A 20,756-nucleotide genomic window follows, 5' to 3' on the forward strand; every position below is an offset into this window, starting at 1 on the left:
AACCAGTATATGACACAAGCCAACATTACATATATACAGGGGTGCGTATACCCTTCATGTAGGTGGCCAGGTCTAGGGTGTAAGGGTAAAATGGGATGGGCTGCTCCACTGGACCCCCATGAGAGATCCTACCCATTCGTGGGCCCCCACTGTCCAGAAGAGAGAAGGTGAGTCCAGCAGGCTCCACCCAGGCCCTCCAAACTGCCGCTGACCTTGCTCCAGAAACCACCCCCCAACTGGCCACAGAATCCTGGCAGCCTGGATCTGCAGCCTTGTTTTGATCAAGGGCCTCTCCTCTGGGGCTGGCCAAGGAGGAGGGGGTGGGCAGTGGTGTGCCAAATCCAGCTGCTTCCAGACCTGGTGATTACAATTTCACGTGCATAAAATACACTCGTTCTTTTGTTCATTCAGAGTCTAAAAAGACAAAGGCATGCTGATCCTAGCTCTAAGGTAAGCTCCCGACATCTAGGAAGGGAGCTATCAGTTTGCAGCTGCTGGGATCATCTGTAATGGCCCCACTGAAGCTACCCGGGAGCCTCTGCTCACCCGTGGCGGCTCTGGACCCTGGGCTCATCCCTAGGTCCCCAGGCAGGTGAGTTTCCTCCCAGGGCAGACACTTGTTGAAAAGCTGGTGAATCTACTCATTTAATGGAGGGGTCCCTTTTAGGTTAACAAAACCAGCATTGTGATAGTACAGGAGTCTTAGATATAATATTAAAGGTATCTTACTTATCAAATAAGACTTTGACTTTCAAATTATAATTCAGCTCTTGCAACTTCACCAACAGCCTGGAAAGAAAAATTAAAGTCATTACTTTGAAAGATGATCTATTACAATTTATTCATCATGCCAATTCCCTACCTATGAACATTTATATAAACCACTGGATTTCAGTTTTTGATCATGAAAAACAAAATTGGTGTTTTTGTATGTCTACATGAATTTTTGTTGTTGTTGCTGATTTTTTAAAGTGTATTTGTAGGATAAATTCCTAGCTGTGGAATTGCTACGGGAAAATTGTAACATTAAATTCTGATAAAACACAGCACTGATTTTACATTCCCATCGAAAGTTAGTGAGGGTAGCTGCTTCTCTACATAACCTTGCCATCACTGGGTTTTACCAAAATTTCTACTTTGGGCCAGTTTATATGGGTGAAAAGTAGTGAACATCACTTTTTACTACAACTTATATCTAAGTTTGTCCTATTGGGAAGAAACAAAAACTAATACCTATCATCAGGAAAAAGAGGGTCACACCTCCAATCACTCCAAGGCAGTGTGGAGAGATGCAAGGCTGGAGCGTTGGGCTGGGCCTCTGTGGACCTCTGCTCTACTGAGCTGAAGACCTCAGGTCTCTGGTTGGCTTGATTCAGTGGAGCAGGTGGATGGGGTTTGATTTCTACTGCCTCTTCCAGCTGTGAGCACTAGAATTCCAGGGGTGCTTGAGTGTGGTGTTATAACACTGCCAGCCAGTGAAGCAGTACCCCATAAAAAAGGACCAGGGCTAACTCTGAAGGCCAGATTGCTCATCCTAGTGGAATGGTTAGAGGAATGCAGCCATTCAATAGAACAGAGTCCAGCCATACGTTCTCACATGGAAACATTTCTACAATTATTATCAAGGAGAAAAACAGGCTACAAAACTACATTTGGCATAATCCCAGTTTTAAAACATGAAATATTGCATGTCATATGTCTCTGTGTATGTTTGAAACACACACACACACACACACACACACAAATATTATATATTTGTGCAGACATGAACCAATTTTGAGAGGTCAGACACTAGGCTCTTTACTGTGATGGCCCACGGATACTTAGACCACAGACAGCTTTGAAAATCTGATGAAAACAATGAACCCACTCAACAGAAAAACATACATGTCATAGATCTGTGTGCACACATGCTAGTTAACAGGTTCAGGGATTCATAAAGCTCAGGTTATGAGCTTAAGCTCAAGAGAGGTCAGACTGCTGGGAACTTTCACTCTCTACTCTATGCCTTTCTGCAATTTTGAATTCCTTTTTTACTGTGAACATGCATTACATTTACAACTGGGAAAAAGCATCAAGTGTGTTTATATACTTATACAGTCGTCCCTCAGTATCCGTGGGGATTGGTTCCAGGACACCCACAGATACCAAAATCCATAGATGCTCAAGTCTCTGATATAAAATAGCTTAGTATTTGCATATACCCTATACACATCCTCCTGTACACTTTAAATCATCTCTGGATTACTTACAATGCCTAATACAATGTAAATGCTATGTAAATAGTTGTTATACTGTATTGTTTAAGGAATAAGGACAAGGAAAAAAGTCTGTCCATGTTTAGCACAGATGCAATTTTTTTTTCAAATATTTTCAATCTGCAATTGGTTGAATCCACAGATGCAGAGCCCACGGATACAAAGAGCCAACTGTATATCAATTATATTTCTATTCTGAATATAAAAGACAGACTCTTAGGTGTTCTAAATAAGAATTCATATCAAAATACCTACTAAAATTATTTCCTCTAAAGTACCCCAAATAACAGTTTCGTCAAAGGCAATTTGGGGTGCAAACTATGTGACAGTGTATATAATTATATATTTTCTTTATTACCTCAACTTCACAGTGAACTGTACCCCAGTCTTCAAAACCAGTGGCCTCTGAGGATGAGTTGGCATGCAAGGCTGTCTTTCTACCACAAAAGAGCTGTAAAGACCCAGCAAAGTGTAGTTAAATTAGCATTTCCATGAAGGTGAAGGCAGTAAAAAATGATTTTCCCTAGAAAGGAAACAGAGTTAAAAAGCACAACCTAAAAAATAGTTTGAAAGATTTTTACAAATTGAATGAACAAACTAATGCTTTCTAGTTAGTATAAAAAAAAAAACAAAAAAAAAACTCCAAATCTAATTTACACTCAACAGAAACAGAGTAATTGTAATGACCTGTGATACTATTCAACAATAAAAATCCTGAATTTGATTATGCTCATTTACAAATCAGCACTAAGAACCAAATTTGCCCTCAAAAATCCAAGTAAATGTCCTTAATTTTTTCAAAATTCAACAAACAAGCATTCTTATTTAGACATTAGCCACAGGGAACCAAGTACCTTTTTATTATGTCAAGTTAGCATTAAAAAAAAATATTTAAAAAACCCTGCCATATGAACTCTACTCTTCCACTCAGTGACATTTATCTACCTACTAAGCATGTTTGGAACACCTACTGTTAACAACGCACTATGCTAGGCCCTGCTGGTGAGAAAGGGTGACAAAGACATGTCTTTGTCTTCCAGAATCTTCCAATCTTCAACAAAGATAACAGAAATACATAAACATATAAGGTAAGGCAGAGTGGGAGAGGAAATATGCAAGTCTGGAAGGAAGATAAAATCTAGCTGGGAACTCTGGGAAGATGTCATAGTGAGATATGGGCTGAAACTTTCAGGATGATACAATTTTAAAGGAGTTACAAGAAAAGGTGGCTCTGAGGTACAGGAAATATCTTAGCAGAGGCACAGAGAAGTAAGTGTACAATGGGGCTAGGGAACAGCAAGAGGTCAAGTTTGCCAGGAAATGGGGTACATGTGGACGCTAAGTGCGGAGTGGCCAGCCAGGTCCAGGCTGCAGAAGTAGGGCCACACATGTCCAGCTGAGGGCTCCACATGGATTAGCAGGGGATGAACTCTGCTCTGGGACAGCACTGGGTCACAGGGTTTAGGGAGGAAGGGGCTGAGAAGGGGTTGGGAGACTACTCTGTAAGAGTTCAGAAAAGAGGATCTGGGAGCCTGAATGGTGATGGGAAGGAGAGGACAAATATCACGAAGCTAGACATGCTATGTTTTGGCATAGACTGGCTGCTGGGGAAGGAGGAATAAAAAGTTACTACAGTTTCCAGCCTAGGTAGCCACAAGAATGAAGGGCCATTGGCATACACAAGGAATTCAGGAAGAATCAACTGGCACGAAAAAATTTACATAACCTATTAAACCCTCTAAATTAATGGAATTGTCATAAAATGTTCCTCTGAATAAAATAATTGCAGAAGGTGCTAATAAATCTCCCTCAAGTTACCTCTGAATGAGCTGCTGGAAAAGGCTGAAGGTGCGATCCCATAACACTTGCTTGTTTTTTGTGATAGGGTCCTGTTCATAGGTGAATTTCTGCTCCAATTCCTCCAGCTTTTTAAGCTGCTGACGAACCTGCTGCAGACTCTCCGCAACAACAGTGAACCTGGGAAGGTACAAGACACAGATGTCTCAACTAGAAACAGCCCCAAAGGAGCCAGGATTAAAGAGAAGCATGGAAACCAAAAAGCAGTTACAGGCAACACATGATTTACCTATGTCGCTGCACAGTGCACTGCAGGGAGAAACACGGAACGAAGTTCATGCCAGTGTTAAGGAGCTTGGTCATTTGGGGAGAAAAAACTAACATGCACTGAACGATTACAGCCTGGTTCAAAAACCTCTGCACACTACTAAGATCCACATGAGGAGAGACAGGTGGGGGCAGGGCTTCCTGGTGATCTGCGACTTGAACTGACCTTTAGGGTAACTGGGATTTCTAGGGGGCTGGCGCACAGAGGAAGACAGGGGCAGGGGAAACAGCGAGGCAGCTGCCTTCCGATGACACAAGAGGAAGCGAGGAGATGCTGCAGGCTTTATGCCAAGACAGTGATGGAAGCAAGTAGTGAGACCAGTCAGTGACGCTGTGCAGAGGGCAGCGGGAGGAGGAGTGATGCAGAGAGGGGAGGCAAGGCCTGGGGACAGGTGGAGAGGAAGGAACAAAGATCACTGTCTCACTCAACAGGAAGGGGAAAGCGAGAGCCTCAGTCTAGACTCTAAAGCCATAAAGCCAGTGAGGAGACCTAGCAATTGCTTTCAGGTTCTTCCTTCCTCACATCAATTGCTAACGGGGACATGGGCTCTGAGCCAAGTCATGCTGTGGAAGTGCCGTTTATGAGCCTGAGTAAAGACAGAAGAAAATCTTTTAAAAATGTCTTCTATGTCACTTCATGGTGTCACTCTTTGAATCTAGTTCAAAGCACTGAGAGGGCAGCCCTTCATCATGAGATGAGAAGGCAGGATAATGGTGGCCAGCGAATTCCCGAGGAGATTCTAGCCCAGTGCTTCCCAATTTTGCTTGGGTCCTGGCACACAGAGAAAACGACACTCCCTACACATCACAGTGGGGAAAACTGGAGGGCATCTGTGTCACTAGAAGAGGCTCCTGTGGCCTAAGGTGTCCACGAGGGGGTTCCAGGCACCTGGAGGCCTCCTTGGCCACTTGGAAGGCGTAGGAAGTCAGTATTTCTCAAGGTACATGGGGGCACACTGGCCTGGAAAGCTCTGCTCTAACCCACAGAAATCTGGGGTATGTGCAGGCGATTTATGGAACAGACACAAATGGCTGAATATGTGTGAATTTTTTTAAATTAGCGATGAAGAAAATAACCTTATGAGATCTCTGGTCCCTGGGCCCTTGGCAATTGCTCCAGGCCACCATTCCCTCATATTCATTTTCTGATCTCACACCTCCTATGCCCTCTGCTCGAACCCAACTTCAGCTCTGGTCAGCCCTCACCTAGACTATACTAATATGCTAATAGCATCCCAGTTGGCTTTTCTGTCTCTGTTCCATCCTCTAGATTCTGCCAGTGACCTTGCTAAATCAAAAACCTGAGAAGTATACCCCCTGCTTAAGAAACAAGCCTGTCTTCACTCGCCAGCACCTGCTGGAGGAAGTCCTTGCTCCCAGTGGTGCTGAGAACCTCTGTCACCAGGCTCCAGCACCTCTCGCCAGTTCCACTTCCTGGCTGTCTCTCCAGGCACCCACTCTCCAGCCAGCTAGTGCACAGTCCCTGTGGGCCCTCTCCTCTGCGACTTTGGACATGCTGTTCTCTCAGCTGGGAAGAACTTTTCCTCCCTGGTCTATATGAAGTACCCCTATTCATGCTCAAGAGTCAGCACAAGGCCACTTGCTCTATGAAACCTTTCCTGGTGACTTTCCTTTGTCCTCCATGGAACTCTGATGGACTTTTACCAGGGCACCTGGAACTTTCTACTGCACAGATTTATTACCATGTCTACGTCCCCTCTGCACTCAGAACACCTAACTGGCAAGGACCAAGAGTCATTCATTGTTGTGGGCCTGGGTCCTAGCACCATAACTGGCACACAGTTAGCATGAATGAATGGCCTATGACAAACAAGTATTTCATGTAAGCCTAGAAAATGCCTCAAGCTATTTTGTTTTAATAAAACAGTAGGACTCAGGTTGTTAAATGTGCTCTGTTACAAACATGTCAATGATGCTTTGGTACAGTCAAATGCCACATCCTCTGGTACAGGAGGACTCCAAACCAAGCAGATGTGGCTGAATGTGGCAACAGTCATGAATAACACTGCTCTTTCCAAGTGAGTGTTTCCAGAGTAAGCAGATGCTAGATTACGTCAAACTCTCAGCCAAAGTTTTGACAAGGTCCATTCAACTAACACAGCTTGAACTTTATGAGTTCTGTGGTGAGCCAGTCAGCTGCCAGTTTTCCACTTTGGAGAACCTTACCAGTTTTGCAGTTGATCCAGGCAAGCATTGGGCGGTCCCCCAATACAGGCACTCTGCTGTCTCCGCTTCCACTCCACTAGTTCATCATTAATCAGGGCATTCTGGGTAAGTTCAGTGACATTCAATAACTCTACTATTTTGTGAACTACTTCCTAAGGGATAGGAAGAAACAAAGTGAAATAAGTTCACTTTTAATTGCTGAATTTTAAAAGATTTTTTTTAAAGCAAAGCAAGTATCCTTTCTTTCTCAACTTGAGCTCTAAGCCAAGTGGTTATAAAAATAATTTTTCCTCTATTCTAAACTTCAAGTCCATTATTTAAGTCTGACAAAAGCAACATGCTATTCTACACAGTAAATCACTACCTTTCTCTTATTGTCAAGCATTAAATACATCTTCTGGAGTAACAGCTGTTCCTGTTTCTGATCATTCTTTGCCACAGCACTGGTTTCGTGGTCTGTGAATTGGGAGAGACAGCAGATAAATACAAATGTATAATACAAAAACCAGTTAAAGCCAAGATTGACATAAATTTAGGAGAAATATGATACAAACATAAAGCATGGTTTTCTTTGATCTTTACTGAACAAAACAACAAGAAATGTCCTAAGTATAAAAATGGACACATTAAAATAAAGTATTTGTTTTTATGTAAATTGGAAACAGTTCTGTCTGCTACTTAAGTCACTGTCAGAATATTACCTAAATGGCTAAAAATGACAAAACTCAAAACCTCAGATAAAAAGTGTGTACAAAGCATTTCTATAGCCCTGAAAGAGAAGTGGACGATTAGGAAGTAGTGGTTGAGGTTCCTTTTCTCTCATACATTTTACCCAAATTATACTAATAATCTTTTAGATTACTAATAATCTTTCCCTATTAACCATGAGATCCACCCATTGATTACTGGGAAACAGGAGTACCCTACATATTCTATACCGTGCACACTTTTGGGTTATCTTCAGTTGCTCCCATCATTAAAAACAAGCAAAACAACAAAATAGAATGAAACTGCTTTAAAACATAAATCTGTAGTGTACACACATGGAAGGAATGTTAGGTATTATGTCAGGGAACTGAACTTATCTATCAATCTGAGTGAGGCAGGGAGAGAGGCACAGCAGACAGGGCGAATAACATAACCAGTGGCTACCAATGGGGGTGACTGTGCCTCCCCCAGGGGACATTGGGCAATGTCTGGAGACAGTTTTGGTTGTCAACGCTGGGGGCTACCGGGCAGTGTTACTGGCATCTGATGCGCAGAAGTTGAGGGAAGCTGTTAAACATCCTACAATGCACAGGACAGCCCCAAAACAAAGAATTATCTGGCCCAACATGTCAATAGTACTGAGGTTAAGAAACCCTGGCTTGAGTCATCAAGAACCCAAGACTAGCAATTAAGAGTCACAAAATACTTGGCAAATATAAAGGAGTAATTGTCTTCGTTACCTAGCGTAAATAAAAAAATTATAGCCACTAGGCACTGCTTGGTTAACTCTTACCTCTGTTGTTCAAGGTTTTGCATTTAAAGTCATACTCATCTTGCAAATCTTCTAGGCTCTTGATTTCATGCTCTATCCACTACAAATAAAGACGTAAACATGTTTTTCATTGATCATCAGCTTCCAAAGACTTCAGGAAACAGATTATTGCTTCTACAGAACCCAGAAAAACATGGAAACAATTCCACCCCCCTCAAAGATGGATTAACTTGCAAAATTCTAATCACATACATGAAATAATTTCTATTTAATTAATAAGTATATAACATTTTTTTAAAAAAAGAAAACATACCACAATTCTCAAACTGATTTGCATGTCATTACCTGGTTCCAGGGCCTAAATTTTGTTTCTTCCTCAACATTTTTGAGACTACCTCTGAGATATGATAATTTCACTGTGAAGCACACAGCAGGAAGAAACAAGCTCATGAAAAATCTCGTTTCTTACAAATAAGAAGGGTGACCATACACCCCTGTTTAACTGGGACAGTCCTGGTTTAACACCTGCTGTCCTGGTGTAACCATTAATAGTGCCCTCTTATTTATTCAAGCACATCTCAATCTGGCAATAAGCTGTATGTATATTCACCATACAAATAAGCTTCATTTTTCTTTGATTTGGTCACATTTTTATATATTCTTCTCTGGATTTCTATGGCTATTTCTGGACTGGCCCCACTCGGCTTCTACTTTAATGCAGTGTTTTCCTAGAGACTTCATGATAAAGTTGCTCCAAAGAATCTGAAGTTTGGAAAGATGCTGTCTGAAGCACGTAAGTCAAGACCAGGCTGGTGTTACCCAGAGACCCACAGCAGGACGATCCCCCTTGGCTGGAAGGGCTTTTCCACAAACGCAGGCCTCCCGTGAAGAAAACCTCCTTAATCTTTCCCCTCAAAAGCCCTTATAGTGGAGAGGAGTAAACACATGCCAACAAGGGTGCCAAAGTGGACCCCTTGCTTCCATAAACTGTCTTTGAAGTTTTATCTTAAAATTGATAGGGATGTCTTATTCTAATCAGAAATGAATCAGAATTTCTGTCAATAAAATGTTTTTCATTTCTTCCAAGTCTTAGAATAAAGCAGGTGCTTAAGAAAGATGGGCCATGCTTACTTATCCTGGGGCTGTGTGCAACCCCAGGAACAGCCTGACTTGGGAGGCATGGACATAAAGGGCTATTTAGAGTCAGCAACACCTGGTTTACTGGGTGATGGGGCAAAGTCAACATTTACTGCCTGATCTTGCAAGGAAGAAAAAGATAAGCTCAACGTTTGGAAGGCATAAGGGAGGCCATAAAAAAGTCTATTTGATCACGGTTTTACCAATTTGTTTACTTATGGTTTGTAACTTCAGCAAAATTTTTCTTCTCAACTACTTACAAGACTGAATTCAGTTACTAGGTTTATACTCAGAGAGTGAGTGAAATCTTTTTTCCCCTATAAAAAGCTACAGAATAAATGTATGTATTTACTCAGTACTCACCATAACTTTGTCCTTCACATTTCTGACTTTGCTGTCAAGCTCCTTCTGTTTGTCTAGCATCACTGTGCTCTGAATATTCCCCGACTGAGTCTGTAATGGGAAGCACATAGTTAACAGCCAACACTTTCACTGGTGTATTTACTCCAAAGTCAAGTTAACTCTTACTAAGCATACCTTGTGCCCCAACAACCTTCCAGACCTTCCCAAACTTACTACGGGCTTCCCACACATATGTCAACAAGAAATTGCTCAGTTCCCAAGACCCTGGAAAATGCTGGTAATCTGTTAACAAGGCTACAGAAAGACTAGACTCAGTTCATGCCTAAAATAAACAGTATTTCTAGAAGTTTCCATGTATTCATACAGTTGCATGGTACCACATAAGAATTTATTGCATGGTTTCTCAGATTCCATACAAAAGATCGTTCTTATTAATGCTGTACTTATTTATCTTAAAGCCTTGCACTTCAAAATGTGGTCCCCAGACCAGTGGCATGTTACCACCTGGGAGCTTGACGGAAATGCTGAATCTCAGGTCCTAATCTGATTACTGTATCAGAAACCCCAGGTGATTCAGAAGTACATTGAAATTGAAAGCACTCCAATAAGGGCTTCAATTAAAATCTGCTATTAGAAAGTCAATAACGAATATAAACCCAGACTCGCCTGGGAGTATTCAGTCCTTACTTTTGATAACTAGAAGACTCAGATGTGACAGTGTCTGTGCATTACATAAGGTGTACACTGATTTATTCATTTAGCATACACTTCCTTGGTACTAAGTAAATGTCAGGCAATGTTCTAGGCCCAGGTGTTAGAGTCCCTGTTCTCACAGAGATTAGATTCTAGAAAGATGCTGTTTTTGTTTTAAGTTAAAGTTCCCACATGGCAAAACTGCACCTGTCACCTTTTCTTACATAGTGCCCTGCACAGCACAGATTCTATACGGGTGTTTTTATATATTCAAATGTATCAGTCTCTTCTTTTATGCCAGGATTTTCCCTCATAATAGAAAGTCTTTCCCTACTGACAGATTATAAAGGAGTTCACCAATTTTTTCCTAGCACTTACACAGCTTCAAAAAAAATTTTTTTTTACTTTTACATATCTGATACATTTATTCTTGTGTTTAGTGTTAAGTATGGGTCCAATTTTAACATTTTTCCAATTGGCTATCCATTTGTCTTAACGTTTAACGAAAAGCTCATATTTTCCCCAGTGCTTAGAACTGCCTTTATCATACAAATTTCATCTGCACTTGGGTTTACTTCTTGGTTTTTCTTTTCTTTCCCATTGGTCTCTCTGTTCATAAGCCTGAATGCCTAAATCATGTTTAATTATAGAGGATTTATAGCATATCTAATAGGGCTAGTCCCATTTCATTGGTCTATTTTTCAAAAGTTTTCTTGCTATTCTTACACATTTCTTTTACATACGAATTTCAGAATCAATTAGTGTAGTTCCAGAAAACAACCTGTTGGCATCTTTATTGGGTCACACTAAAATTATAAATTAACTCAGGGAGAGCTAATATCTTCATGATGTTTGTAATTCTTATGCTTCTAATGATTTTCTTCGTCTAATTGCTTTGGCCAATACCACCAACACAATGTTAAATAGCGGTGGAAATAGTGGACGTCCTTGCTAGGCTTCTGACTTACTGGTGTTTTTCCAGTTAAGTAAGATGCTGTCACTAGAACTGAGAGATGTATATTTTAGTGTGTTAAGGAGGTATCCATCAATTGAATGTTTTTATTAGGAATGAGTTTTGGATTTTGTCAGACCTTGTTAGCATCGATAGAAAGAAGCAAATGCTTTTTCTCCTAATATCAACTAATACAGTGAATTACAGTAATGGATTTCCCACTGATGGTCTACCCTTGTAACTTGTAATAAATTCTACTTGGTCATGATGGATTATTTTCTTAATGTAGTATTTAATTCTGATCCCTAATATTTAGGACTTTTACACTGATATTCTTAAGTAAAACGGGTCCATACTTTTCTTTTTTGTTCTATCTTTATCAGACTTAGGTAATCAAAGTTATTGTCACTTCATAAAATGTTTTCCTTCATCTTATGTACTCTGGAATAGCAGAACTATAGTTCAGATGCTTCTGAACTATATCAGTTGTAAAGTGTATATTAGAAATACATGAAAATGACTGGTACCTTTGGTCAGTCCCAGGTGCCACATGTCACTAAGCGATAAAAGGGGCTTCTCTGGCCATGCAGGATGAGCTGCCACTTTGAGCAGCTTCATAATGCTTTCTGTCTGCACAGAGAACTCTCTGCTGTTGTCTACTTCCAAGCCAGCTGGAATGTGAACGTCATGTCCTGTGGGCTGTGTAACAGCTGGGGGACTACATCCAGACAGAGGGACCAGGCCACTAGAGGATGCTGACTTCCCAGTCCTCCTCCTAAACTATCAAGGGTTAGTTTAGGGAACAGGAGTATCAGCAATAATGGCTGTAAGAATGCAGCTGCATTTCCAGCTACTATACTGGGAATATACCCTTCCTTCTGCCTTACTGGGAGATGCTCAGTGGAAAAACCTGGTGACGGTGGCAGAGGCCTAAGAAACCTCCTGCTTCAAATGGAAGCAGCGGTCCTCCAAGCTACTAAAACTCTTTGGAATTCTCGTTCTCCTTCCTCGCACTTGTCCCTGCATCCCTGCACCCTACCGCCATTTCCTGTTAAGTAGCTGCTTGGCTGGTATCCTACCAGCATGTACTTAACAATAACAACAATATCCTTATGACCACTCTACACTTTTGATACTGATACTACTTCCAGGATCTTTATCTTTTTAACTTTCTGACAAACCAGGAGCCTTGAGACCACAGGCACATCAAGCTTAAGTTGAAAGGGATCTTAGCCCTCATCTACTCTGACTTTCTCATTTCACACCTGAACCTCTGGAGACCTTGTTTGGAGGGTTTTAATTGGAACTCAATTACTCGCAGACCCCAGACCAAAGAAAAATCTTCTGCTTAGGAAGGCTGTTCTCTTCAACTGAATGAGCTGCTGTCCAAGTAAGAGGGTATGTGGCCAGCACTCAATGACTGTCAGAAGTCCCATACAGAATGCCCTCCCATCCTGTCCCACTTATCAGAGAACTGAAGAGCAATTTCTCCAACAAACTGGTTTTAGAGTCAGACAATTCCAGGTTTAAATTCCAAGCCCACTCCTCATCAAGCTCCGTGGCCTTGAGCAAAGTACTTGATCTTAATTAGCAAAGTACTGAACCTTAGTTTTCTTGACTATAAAATAGGGACAAGAATATCTACCTTCAATGATAGTTTTGAAAGCATTTATTCCAATGAAATGTTTATAAATTGCTTCGCACAGGGCCTGAAACATGATAAGCACTGAGTATATGGTAACTCTATTACTATTATTCAAGATTGTAAAGATGGAACAGCAAAGGGAAGCCTAAAATGCATTTCATGTCTTCTCCTCCAACTTGAAAGAAATGATCACCACCTCCTGTACACCCTATGGACCTAAATTTTGTCAAAATGCATAATTAGCTTTTTCATCACCAAAAAAAAAAAAAAGGAAAAAGCATAGTGTGCTATAAGGCAGCAGATAAAACATTTATAGCCTACTAATTTATAACATTCTCTTAGACATGTTTTCTAAAAGCTCTTCTATTAAAACAAAAAACAATGGAAACAATACTTTCATATCTCCATATGTCTACAGAATTCTGTGCTCTTTAAATGCTCTGATCTCAGAATTTTGCATGTTTTCACCTTGCTGAACCTGTTGAATCCCTATGATCCTATCAGCTGGTTTCAACAACTATCAATTCACGGACACTCTTATTTCACCCATATTTTTCTTATGCCTCTGGCCCCCAAACTGGATTATTTTGAAGCAAATACCAGACATGACATCATATCCATGCATATCTTCAATATGAATAGAAGATATATTAGTAAAATCTAGTTTGTTTAACAAGGGGGATTGGGAATGGCAAAGAAATGTTTCTAAACTGCTTAGCCAGGAGTAGGCTAAATGACTCTGGACAGGAGACACCGATTGTGCCTTTTCCTTTCCCCAGACACCCAGGACTTTCTCTCCTACAAGGCCTTGCAAAGGTGTTCACTGATAACTCAAGTGTCCTCCAAGAGGTTCACAATAACCTCTCCCCAAATTACCTACATTTCTAGTGGGGAGCTCAAAAGCTGGCAAGCCTTCAACACCCAAAGAATAGCCAGGGGATGGGGTTGGTGTGGGAGAGCAGAGATCACTGCTCTGCCTCCAATGCTGACTCCAGGCTGAGGGACCAAATGTGTGGGTGCAAAGGTGGACAGTCTGTCCTTCTGCCTGCCTGTCTCTACTCTTGGCTGTCCTCTCAAGACTATGTGAAATACAAGGGAGGCTCATCACCTCCCACTGTTAGGATGAAAATCCCACATCACCAGAATTTCCTGCTGAAAACCTCCCAGGTGCATTAGGGTAGAGACAGGCACACCTCCCTTACAGGGGACAACACGGCCAGCTCCTCCTCCAACGTGAACACACACTTTTGTTTGCTAGGCTAGGAACCAGATGAACTAGCCAGCTTGGATTTAGAACTAATAATACATATTTTTACATGCTTAGTACCACAAGGTGCATTCAGTATGCCAGGAAGACAAGAACTAAATGCCTGGGAAGGGACAGATTCACCAGGTCTGGGAGAAATGCTCAGGAAGTGCAGAAGAATGGCATTCACCACCACTACCTGAATTCCCTCTCCCTCCCCACTGTTGCACAGTTCACTTATTTGTTAGTGAAATGCACATGGGGCACTCCCCTGTGTGCTCGGGCATTTTCCACCGCATATTGAAATAGTCTCGGCCAGAATCACCTGTACCACGGTGATTTCACAACTGACTGCCTGAGGGTTGTTCTCACCTCTCATCGCTCAAGAAAGAAATAATAAACGCCATGGCAAGTTCAAAAAACTGCTGAAAACACAAATTCTAGTGGTGGGAGAAACAAACAAAAGACTGCTGAAGCCTGATTGCCAGGAAAAGTGTGTATGAGTATTAGTAAAACCATGATCAAAAATCTTTGTACTAGGACAACGCTGACTTATTCACCGTTTGGATATCTTGAATACTTAACAGGTATCTCATTTTGTTCAAAACAAAGCCCTTGATTTCCCCATCAATCTCTTCTCCCCGAAAACCTACTGTGCCCTGCAAAAACCACTGCTCCTGCCCCCTTCCCAGTCTCAACCATACAGCCAGCCTCGACTTTTTACTTTCTCTCACTCCCACATCTGATCCTTCAACACAAGCCCCGCTGGCACCATACCCAAAACAACCTGATCTGTTCACCGATTCTCCTGAGTGCGAGCTTCCACTGCCGCTCCAGGGACTGCCACAAGAACCCTCAACTGCCTGCCTGCTTCTATCCCTGCACCAGCACCTCACAGAATTCCTGACCCTGATCTATGGGAACACCCCATCCCCCAATCACTCCATTAACTCAGAGTGCCACCTCCACAGCACTTAACACTACCTGAAAGTATCTTATTTATATTTCTCTCCCCTCACTAGAACTTAATGCCATTAGATTAGAATCCTTCCTAAAGCTTGGTTCTATAAAATCTCTAAATCTGATTTTCCCCCCTGCCTGGGGCTATAAAATCAGAGAGATATTCACCACTGAATGAAAGAATGAATTTTTAATTTATTATAATTCTTAATGTTCTATTACAAAAAGTACCTGACTGAATCTCTGGGCATTTTCCAAAATCTTCCTTTCCTCCTTCAGACAATTACAGATGATCATAGACATCTGTATTGGGTCTTCTTGAAAATGATCCTAGATATGGGTGGTTAGAATAAAACTAAGTTAAAATTCAGAACGTTTAAACCATTGTGTATTATAAATTGATAAGAATCTATTTATATTCCCTGAGAAACATCATCTCTCATGTATTAAATTCTACATAACCTATTTTTGTTAAAATATCCCTTTCCTAAATTATGACAAAAAGTGTTTTAACTTTCCAATTAAGCACGGGTAACTAAAGTACTTCTTGATTTAAAAAAAAAGTATTTCACACATGGTTCATCTTTCCATGTTTCTTGAGGCTAATTATCTTCTGTTAGGATCCTGAGACAATGCAAACAATATAAAAACTATCCACGATATTCCTCAAGGAATGTACCTATTGGTCTATGCTTTGAATTAGACCAAAGTTCTTCATCTCAGGCTTTCTGTTGCCATTAGCAAAAATAGATTGCAAAATGCTGGTAATCGTGGCTCTTTATAACAGGTACATTCAAGCAAAATCTGTATGAGAGCAAATTTCTGTAAAGTTAATCTGATTTTCCTACTCACTGGTATTATAAAATCATAGATACTCTCACAAAAGAAAAAAAAAACTTCCAATTACCTAAGGTGAAAAGTTTAGTTGTGTCGTATGAAGCAAGAATATGATAGCCTTCGCCTCCATTAAAACAGAAAAGTTCCATTAATACAGATATATATATATGGTAGCCAGGTTAAGGGCATGCTGCAAATATGTTTGAAGACCTCCTAAAACTCTGTAGAATGTTCTCTCCTGTCTGGATCTTCCTTTGACCTTCTCTTCCAGGGGAGGCAACTCCACCAGAAGCAAGGCAAAATGGGATCTAGTTCCAATTCACCAACTTACTATTGGGCGTCAGAGAAGTCAAACCTTTCTGGACTTATTCTTCATCTGTATGCCAAAGACTTAGACCTAAATGATCACTAAAGTTCTTGGAACCTGAATGTGCTGCCATCGCTAACTGCTCTTAAAATGCAGCTCCTTTATAAACAAGGTTATAGCATCACATTTCTCTCCGAATTATTGCCACCTAACAGGTGGTACACTTACACCTGAGAATTCCTTGTGTGATTATAAAATGACAGTTTATTTTGCTTATGCTATAAATATAAGGCACACAAAGGAAATTTATTTACAGTCATTTAAACTCTCTCTATGTACCAACGAGTGTGTGCTCAATAGTATTTGCTGAATGAAGAAAAGTGTCTTACGTAAACAGGGGAACATTTCAACTAAAACACAAAAACCAGGTCATACCTGAAGGTTACGCTTGCTTTTCCTTATGTTATGCTGCAACAAAAAATTATTCTCCAAAGAAAAGCGACTGTATTGATCATCCAGCTGTGACAGGAGGTCATGAAAACGGATGGTAGCAAATGAGACATCGTTGGCTGCATGCTCCCTAGGAGATTCAAAATTTACACATTTCTTTCTAGGTACCACTTAAAACACACAAAACAAAACATTGCTTTCCTTACTGAAATGATTAAAAATAACAAAGTGTTTCCTTAGGTTTTATTTTTTCTTTTGAAACTGACATTGCTTTTAGCAGCAGTTTATACAGTATTTCTATAATATGCAATTAGCATGAAAAATTCTAGAACTCTAAGAGACTGCACATGAAACTGTTCATAGTGACTATCTCTGGAGGGGGAGAAAAAACAACAGTATCTTCCACTTTCTGTATTAAATACCTTTAGAGTGTTTAAAATTTTTGCAATCATCAAATAATAAATTTTAAAGTAGAACACTTATCAGTTTTAAGAGATATCTTCTTAATTTTATTACCTTTTTCATGTTTCTAATCAACGTTTTACCATAATTTGGCTTTAGTTATTTCTCTTTTTTCGGTGTCTGCTTGGTACAGGGATCTGAACCCTCGACCTTGGTGTTACCGACACCATGCTCTAAACCAAGTGAGCTAACTGGCCAGCCCTGAATTATTTCTTTCTATAGCCTGGATCTTAAGTTGGAAAATAACGGGTGTTAGTATTATCTTAACTTGTCCAAAACACTTGAGAGTAGATATAATTAAATTTGACAAAACTACAAGAAGGTGCTTAATGACTAAAGTATTTAGCTTTGTAGAGACACATGTCATTTTTCAAATCAACAAACTTCTCTGCAACAGATAATGCCAATGGCCATTGATGAGATTCATCTCTCAATAAGCATGGTTCCAAGTCTCTTAATCAACAAGTATTTTTAAGGTACAGATAAACTTCTTCCTCTGTCTAGTGAGCTTTCCTTACCAGTCTTGCTTTTCTAGCCACTGTGCCAAGTACTGTCTGATTTCCATGGGAAAACTGTCATCATAGAGCTGGTGAATCTGCTCCAGGAATTTGGAGTCAAGTTGCTGAAGCTCATACCACTGAGACATCCTATGGGGAAAAAGAACATACATCATGAATGGAAGACCACATCTCCAAAGAGAGCCTTTCTAGCATCAAGTTTCTTTTAAATATCTCATTTAATCTAAAACATGATTTGTCTCTGAAATATATTATTTAAATGGTGTCTATATTCTAAAGCCTGTTTTTTACTGAGTTTTGGGGGTCAACATTTTTTTTTCTTCTCTAGGAAATACATCTTCTGGTCTCTGTTCAATGTCAACAAATCAGGGCAACCTTCTCTGGCCACCTTATTTAAATTGCAGCCATCTCTTACCCAGGAAAACACTACCCCTCTTCCCTGATGTATTTTTCTCCATGGCACTTACCACCATATGACCTACCATGTGTTTTCTTTCTTATTCTGATCATTTTCTGTTTTCACCACATGAAGGGAAGAATTTTGGGGTGATTTTTGTTCACAAGAACAACATCAGGCACATAGTAGGTATACAATAAATATGCCTTTAAAATGAATCTGCACGTTTATCAAATAAATAAATGGAAAACATTATTTAATTAGATAAACCACAAGAACGCTCCAAAAATTGCTCTCCAACAAATTACATTGCATTTGTAATTTAACTCAAAGAATTTTAAATTGGTATTTTATATTTTATGATTGATATAATAAAATTAATTATTTTTGTTATGCATATTTTAAAAGAGATTTTCTTCTTTGCCTACTGCAAACAAATCTGGCACAAAGAAGTCTTAAATCTCAGTAATGATTTTTAAAGATTGAAACTATACAGTTAAATGTAATTTGAAAGGATAAAGTAATACTTAACACTTTGCATAACTGTTAAACCAATTTTTATATAGGGTGTCCTGAAGATTTAAAATTATAGCCAAAACCTGATTTGATTAAATCCTAAAATCCATTAGGAAAATGAAGACCCTCCCATGACCATCACGTAATTTAGTATTTATATCAGTGTACACTGGCAACATACAGAGTGGACACACAAGTGAATCCTGTTCTGTCAGACCTCTGAGGAAGGAGTCTGGATTTTTAAGAAGTGCATGGAAGGAGTGTGTATGCATGCTTGTTGTTGAGCACATGTGCAGGAATGAATTCATGCCTACTCCATGAATGTCCTTCCAAAAGAGGATGAGGACCACATCACTCTCCTGTGCAAAAATGTTATGGTTTGTCCATTCCTAAGCTGATTTCCACCCCACCCCCACCTTCATCCATCAGCAACGCAACTCACTAAATTATTTACTGTTTTTCAACTGCGTCCAACATTTCTGCTTTACTCCAGCTGCCACTCACCCTTGCTAACAGTCTCCCCACAAATTTCTGCCTCCTGAAATCCTACTGGCCTTCAAAGCTAGATGCAAATGCCCCTTCTTCCATAAAGCTGTCAGAGACTTATCCAGACACAATTAAGCTTTCTTTGATTTGTGCCACATTGCATTCTGTGTCTCTGTTAGAGCATCAGTTCCAGTTTTCCTTGTAAAGCTCTATGATGTTTTCCCTGCATGATTTAAGCTGCAGGGGAGGGGGTGTCATTTTCTTTTTAACATTCTCTGGACCTTGGACAGTGCCCTACATATAGTATGTGCTCAGTAAGAGTTTGTTAAATTGAAATCTTGTATATTTCAGATGGAATTAGAAAGTAAAAAGCAAACCCTATTATGATCCACAAGTTTGAGTCCAGCATCCTCATTAAGCAATGGTTGCATTCTAGATTGTGCTGGAGGCATAAGTCTTATTTATCTCCCATTTAAAAAATTCCCTCTCTATCCTATACAAACAACATCCACAGCACAATCAACTACACACCTACATATGTACCTTAGAACTCTTCAGTTTGCAGGAACTAAATATCACTTTTATGGGGTGGGGGGAGTATTTCAGCTTACACACTGTAATTGCACATACTTATGGGGTACGGTCGGATATTTTGTTACATATATATGTTGTATAATAATCTGGTTATCACTTTTAAATTCCAGGACGATATTAAGGTCCTCCATCCTTAAAGATAAATAACTAAGGTTCCAAAGTCGTGTACTCATTCATACTCATTCATTCGTTTCCATGAACATTTACTGACCTGCCACCTTACGCCCCAGCGAGGGACTGGGGATTCAACCAAAGCAGCAGCTACACACAGCACAAGTGTCAAGACAACAAGTGCCAAGACTGTTGGGGTTGCATGCACAGGGTACGAGCGTCTAATAGACAGCTTTCAAGGATGGTACACGGAAAACAAAACTTTCTGCAAAAAGAAGAAAACGTGATTGTGGTGGAAAGGGGGAAAGTGAGAGTAAGTGGAAAGGGACGGTGTTGGGGGGGGGGATTCTATTTTACAATTCATCTTTTCTGCCAGAGCACGACTGTCAGGGACAACTGTGCCGAGCAGGCCATCATCGAGAACAGGCAGCCCCGCTCGCACCTGGGGTACTCGGGAGGCATTCTCTCTCCGGGATGACGGATTCACCCGCCAGCACTGAAAAGCCCGTCCCCACCCGGGGTCCAGCTGCACGGCCCCGAGGGCCCCTGTCCGGCGAGCGTCTCAGCCCCGGCACCCGGAACTTTACGCTCACTCACTCAGCGCGCAGGATCCGGCCGGGGTGGGTGGAGGGGCGCCGGGTCGCCTCTGCTCTGTCTGGGGTCTGACGGCCGCGGTAACCCGGAGCTCCCGAGACCCTCGGCAGACTCTGCGCAGGAAAACGAAACTTGCCGGCCGCAGAAAACCCTCTGCACTTCCGGCCTCCGCCAATCACCGGGCAGCCGCCGCGCTCAGCCAATCGGACGCGGCTGTTCCGCCGGCGCCGCCGCCTCCCCCCGCGGGCCGCCCCCACCTCCAGCCACCCGGCCAAGCGGCTGCGGGGGCGGCGCGCAGAGCTACCTCGGGCTGTGGGCGGGGTCCCCGCCGTGTTGCAACGCGGTGCAATGGAGGTTCTGTTTGCACAGTTAAGAGAAGAATTGAAAGGAAGTTCTGTGTTTGTAGAGGCCCACACATGGAAAGCTCTGCATCCGCCGG

General features: G+C 41.1%; 1 protein-coding gene across 4 annotated transcripts in view; it reads right to left on the reverse strand.

Moving 5' to 3' along the window:
- Nucleotides 1-20,474, reverse strand: part of STAT1 (signal transducer and activator of transcription 1) — a 41,527-nt gene extending 21,053 nt beyond the window's left edge. The window contains exons 1-12 of one of the 4 annotated variants that reach the window (XM_063089663.1): nt 20,321-20,474; nt 19,824-19,988; nt 17,620-17,748; nt 16,625-16,769; nt 15,277-15,375; nt 9,550-9,639; nt 8,071-8,149; nt 6,934-7,025; nt 6,570-6,721; nt 4,077-4,235; nt 2,617-2,709; nt 730-789 (exon numbers count right to left, since the gene is read on the reverse strand). In XM_063089663.1, coding sequence (XP_062945733.1) covers nt 730-789; nt 2,617-2,709; nt 4,077-4,235; nt 6,570-6,721; nt 6,934-7,025; nt 8,071-8,149; nt 9,550-9,639; nt 15,277-15,375; nt 16,625-16,769; nt 17,620-17,747 — 1,097 coding nt within the window. In that variant the 5' untranslated portion in view covers nt 17,748; nt 19,824-19,988; nt 20,321-20,474. Of the gene's footprint in view, nt 1-729; nt 790-2,616; nt 2,710-4,076; nt 4,236-6,569; nt 6,722-6,933; nt 7,026-8,070; nt 8,150-9,549; nt 9,640-15,276; nt 15,376-16,624; nt 16,770-17,619; nt 17,749-19,823; nt 19,989-20,165; nt 20,279-20,320 lie in introns of those variants that run through there. The other 3 variants (XM_063089672.1, XM_063089653.1, XM_063089682.1) reach the window with 3 other exon arrangements.
- Between the last annotated feature and the right edge of the window lie 282 nt (nt 20,475-20,756).

Source organism: Cynocephalus volans, chromosome 1 (assembly GCF_027409185.1).
Source record: "Cynocephalus volans isolate mCynVol1 chromosome 1, mCynVol1.pri, whole genome shotgun sequence".
NCBI lineage: Eukaryota > Metazoa > Chordata > Mammalia > Dermoptera > Cynocephalidae > Cynocephalus > Cynocephalus volans.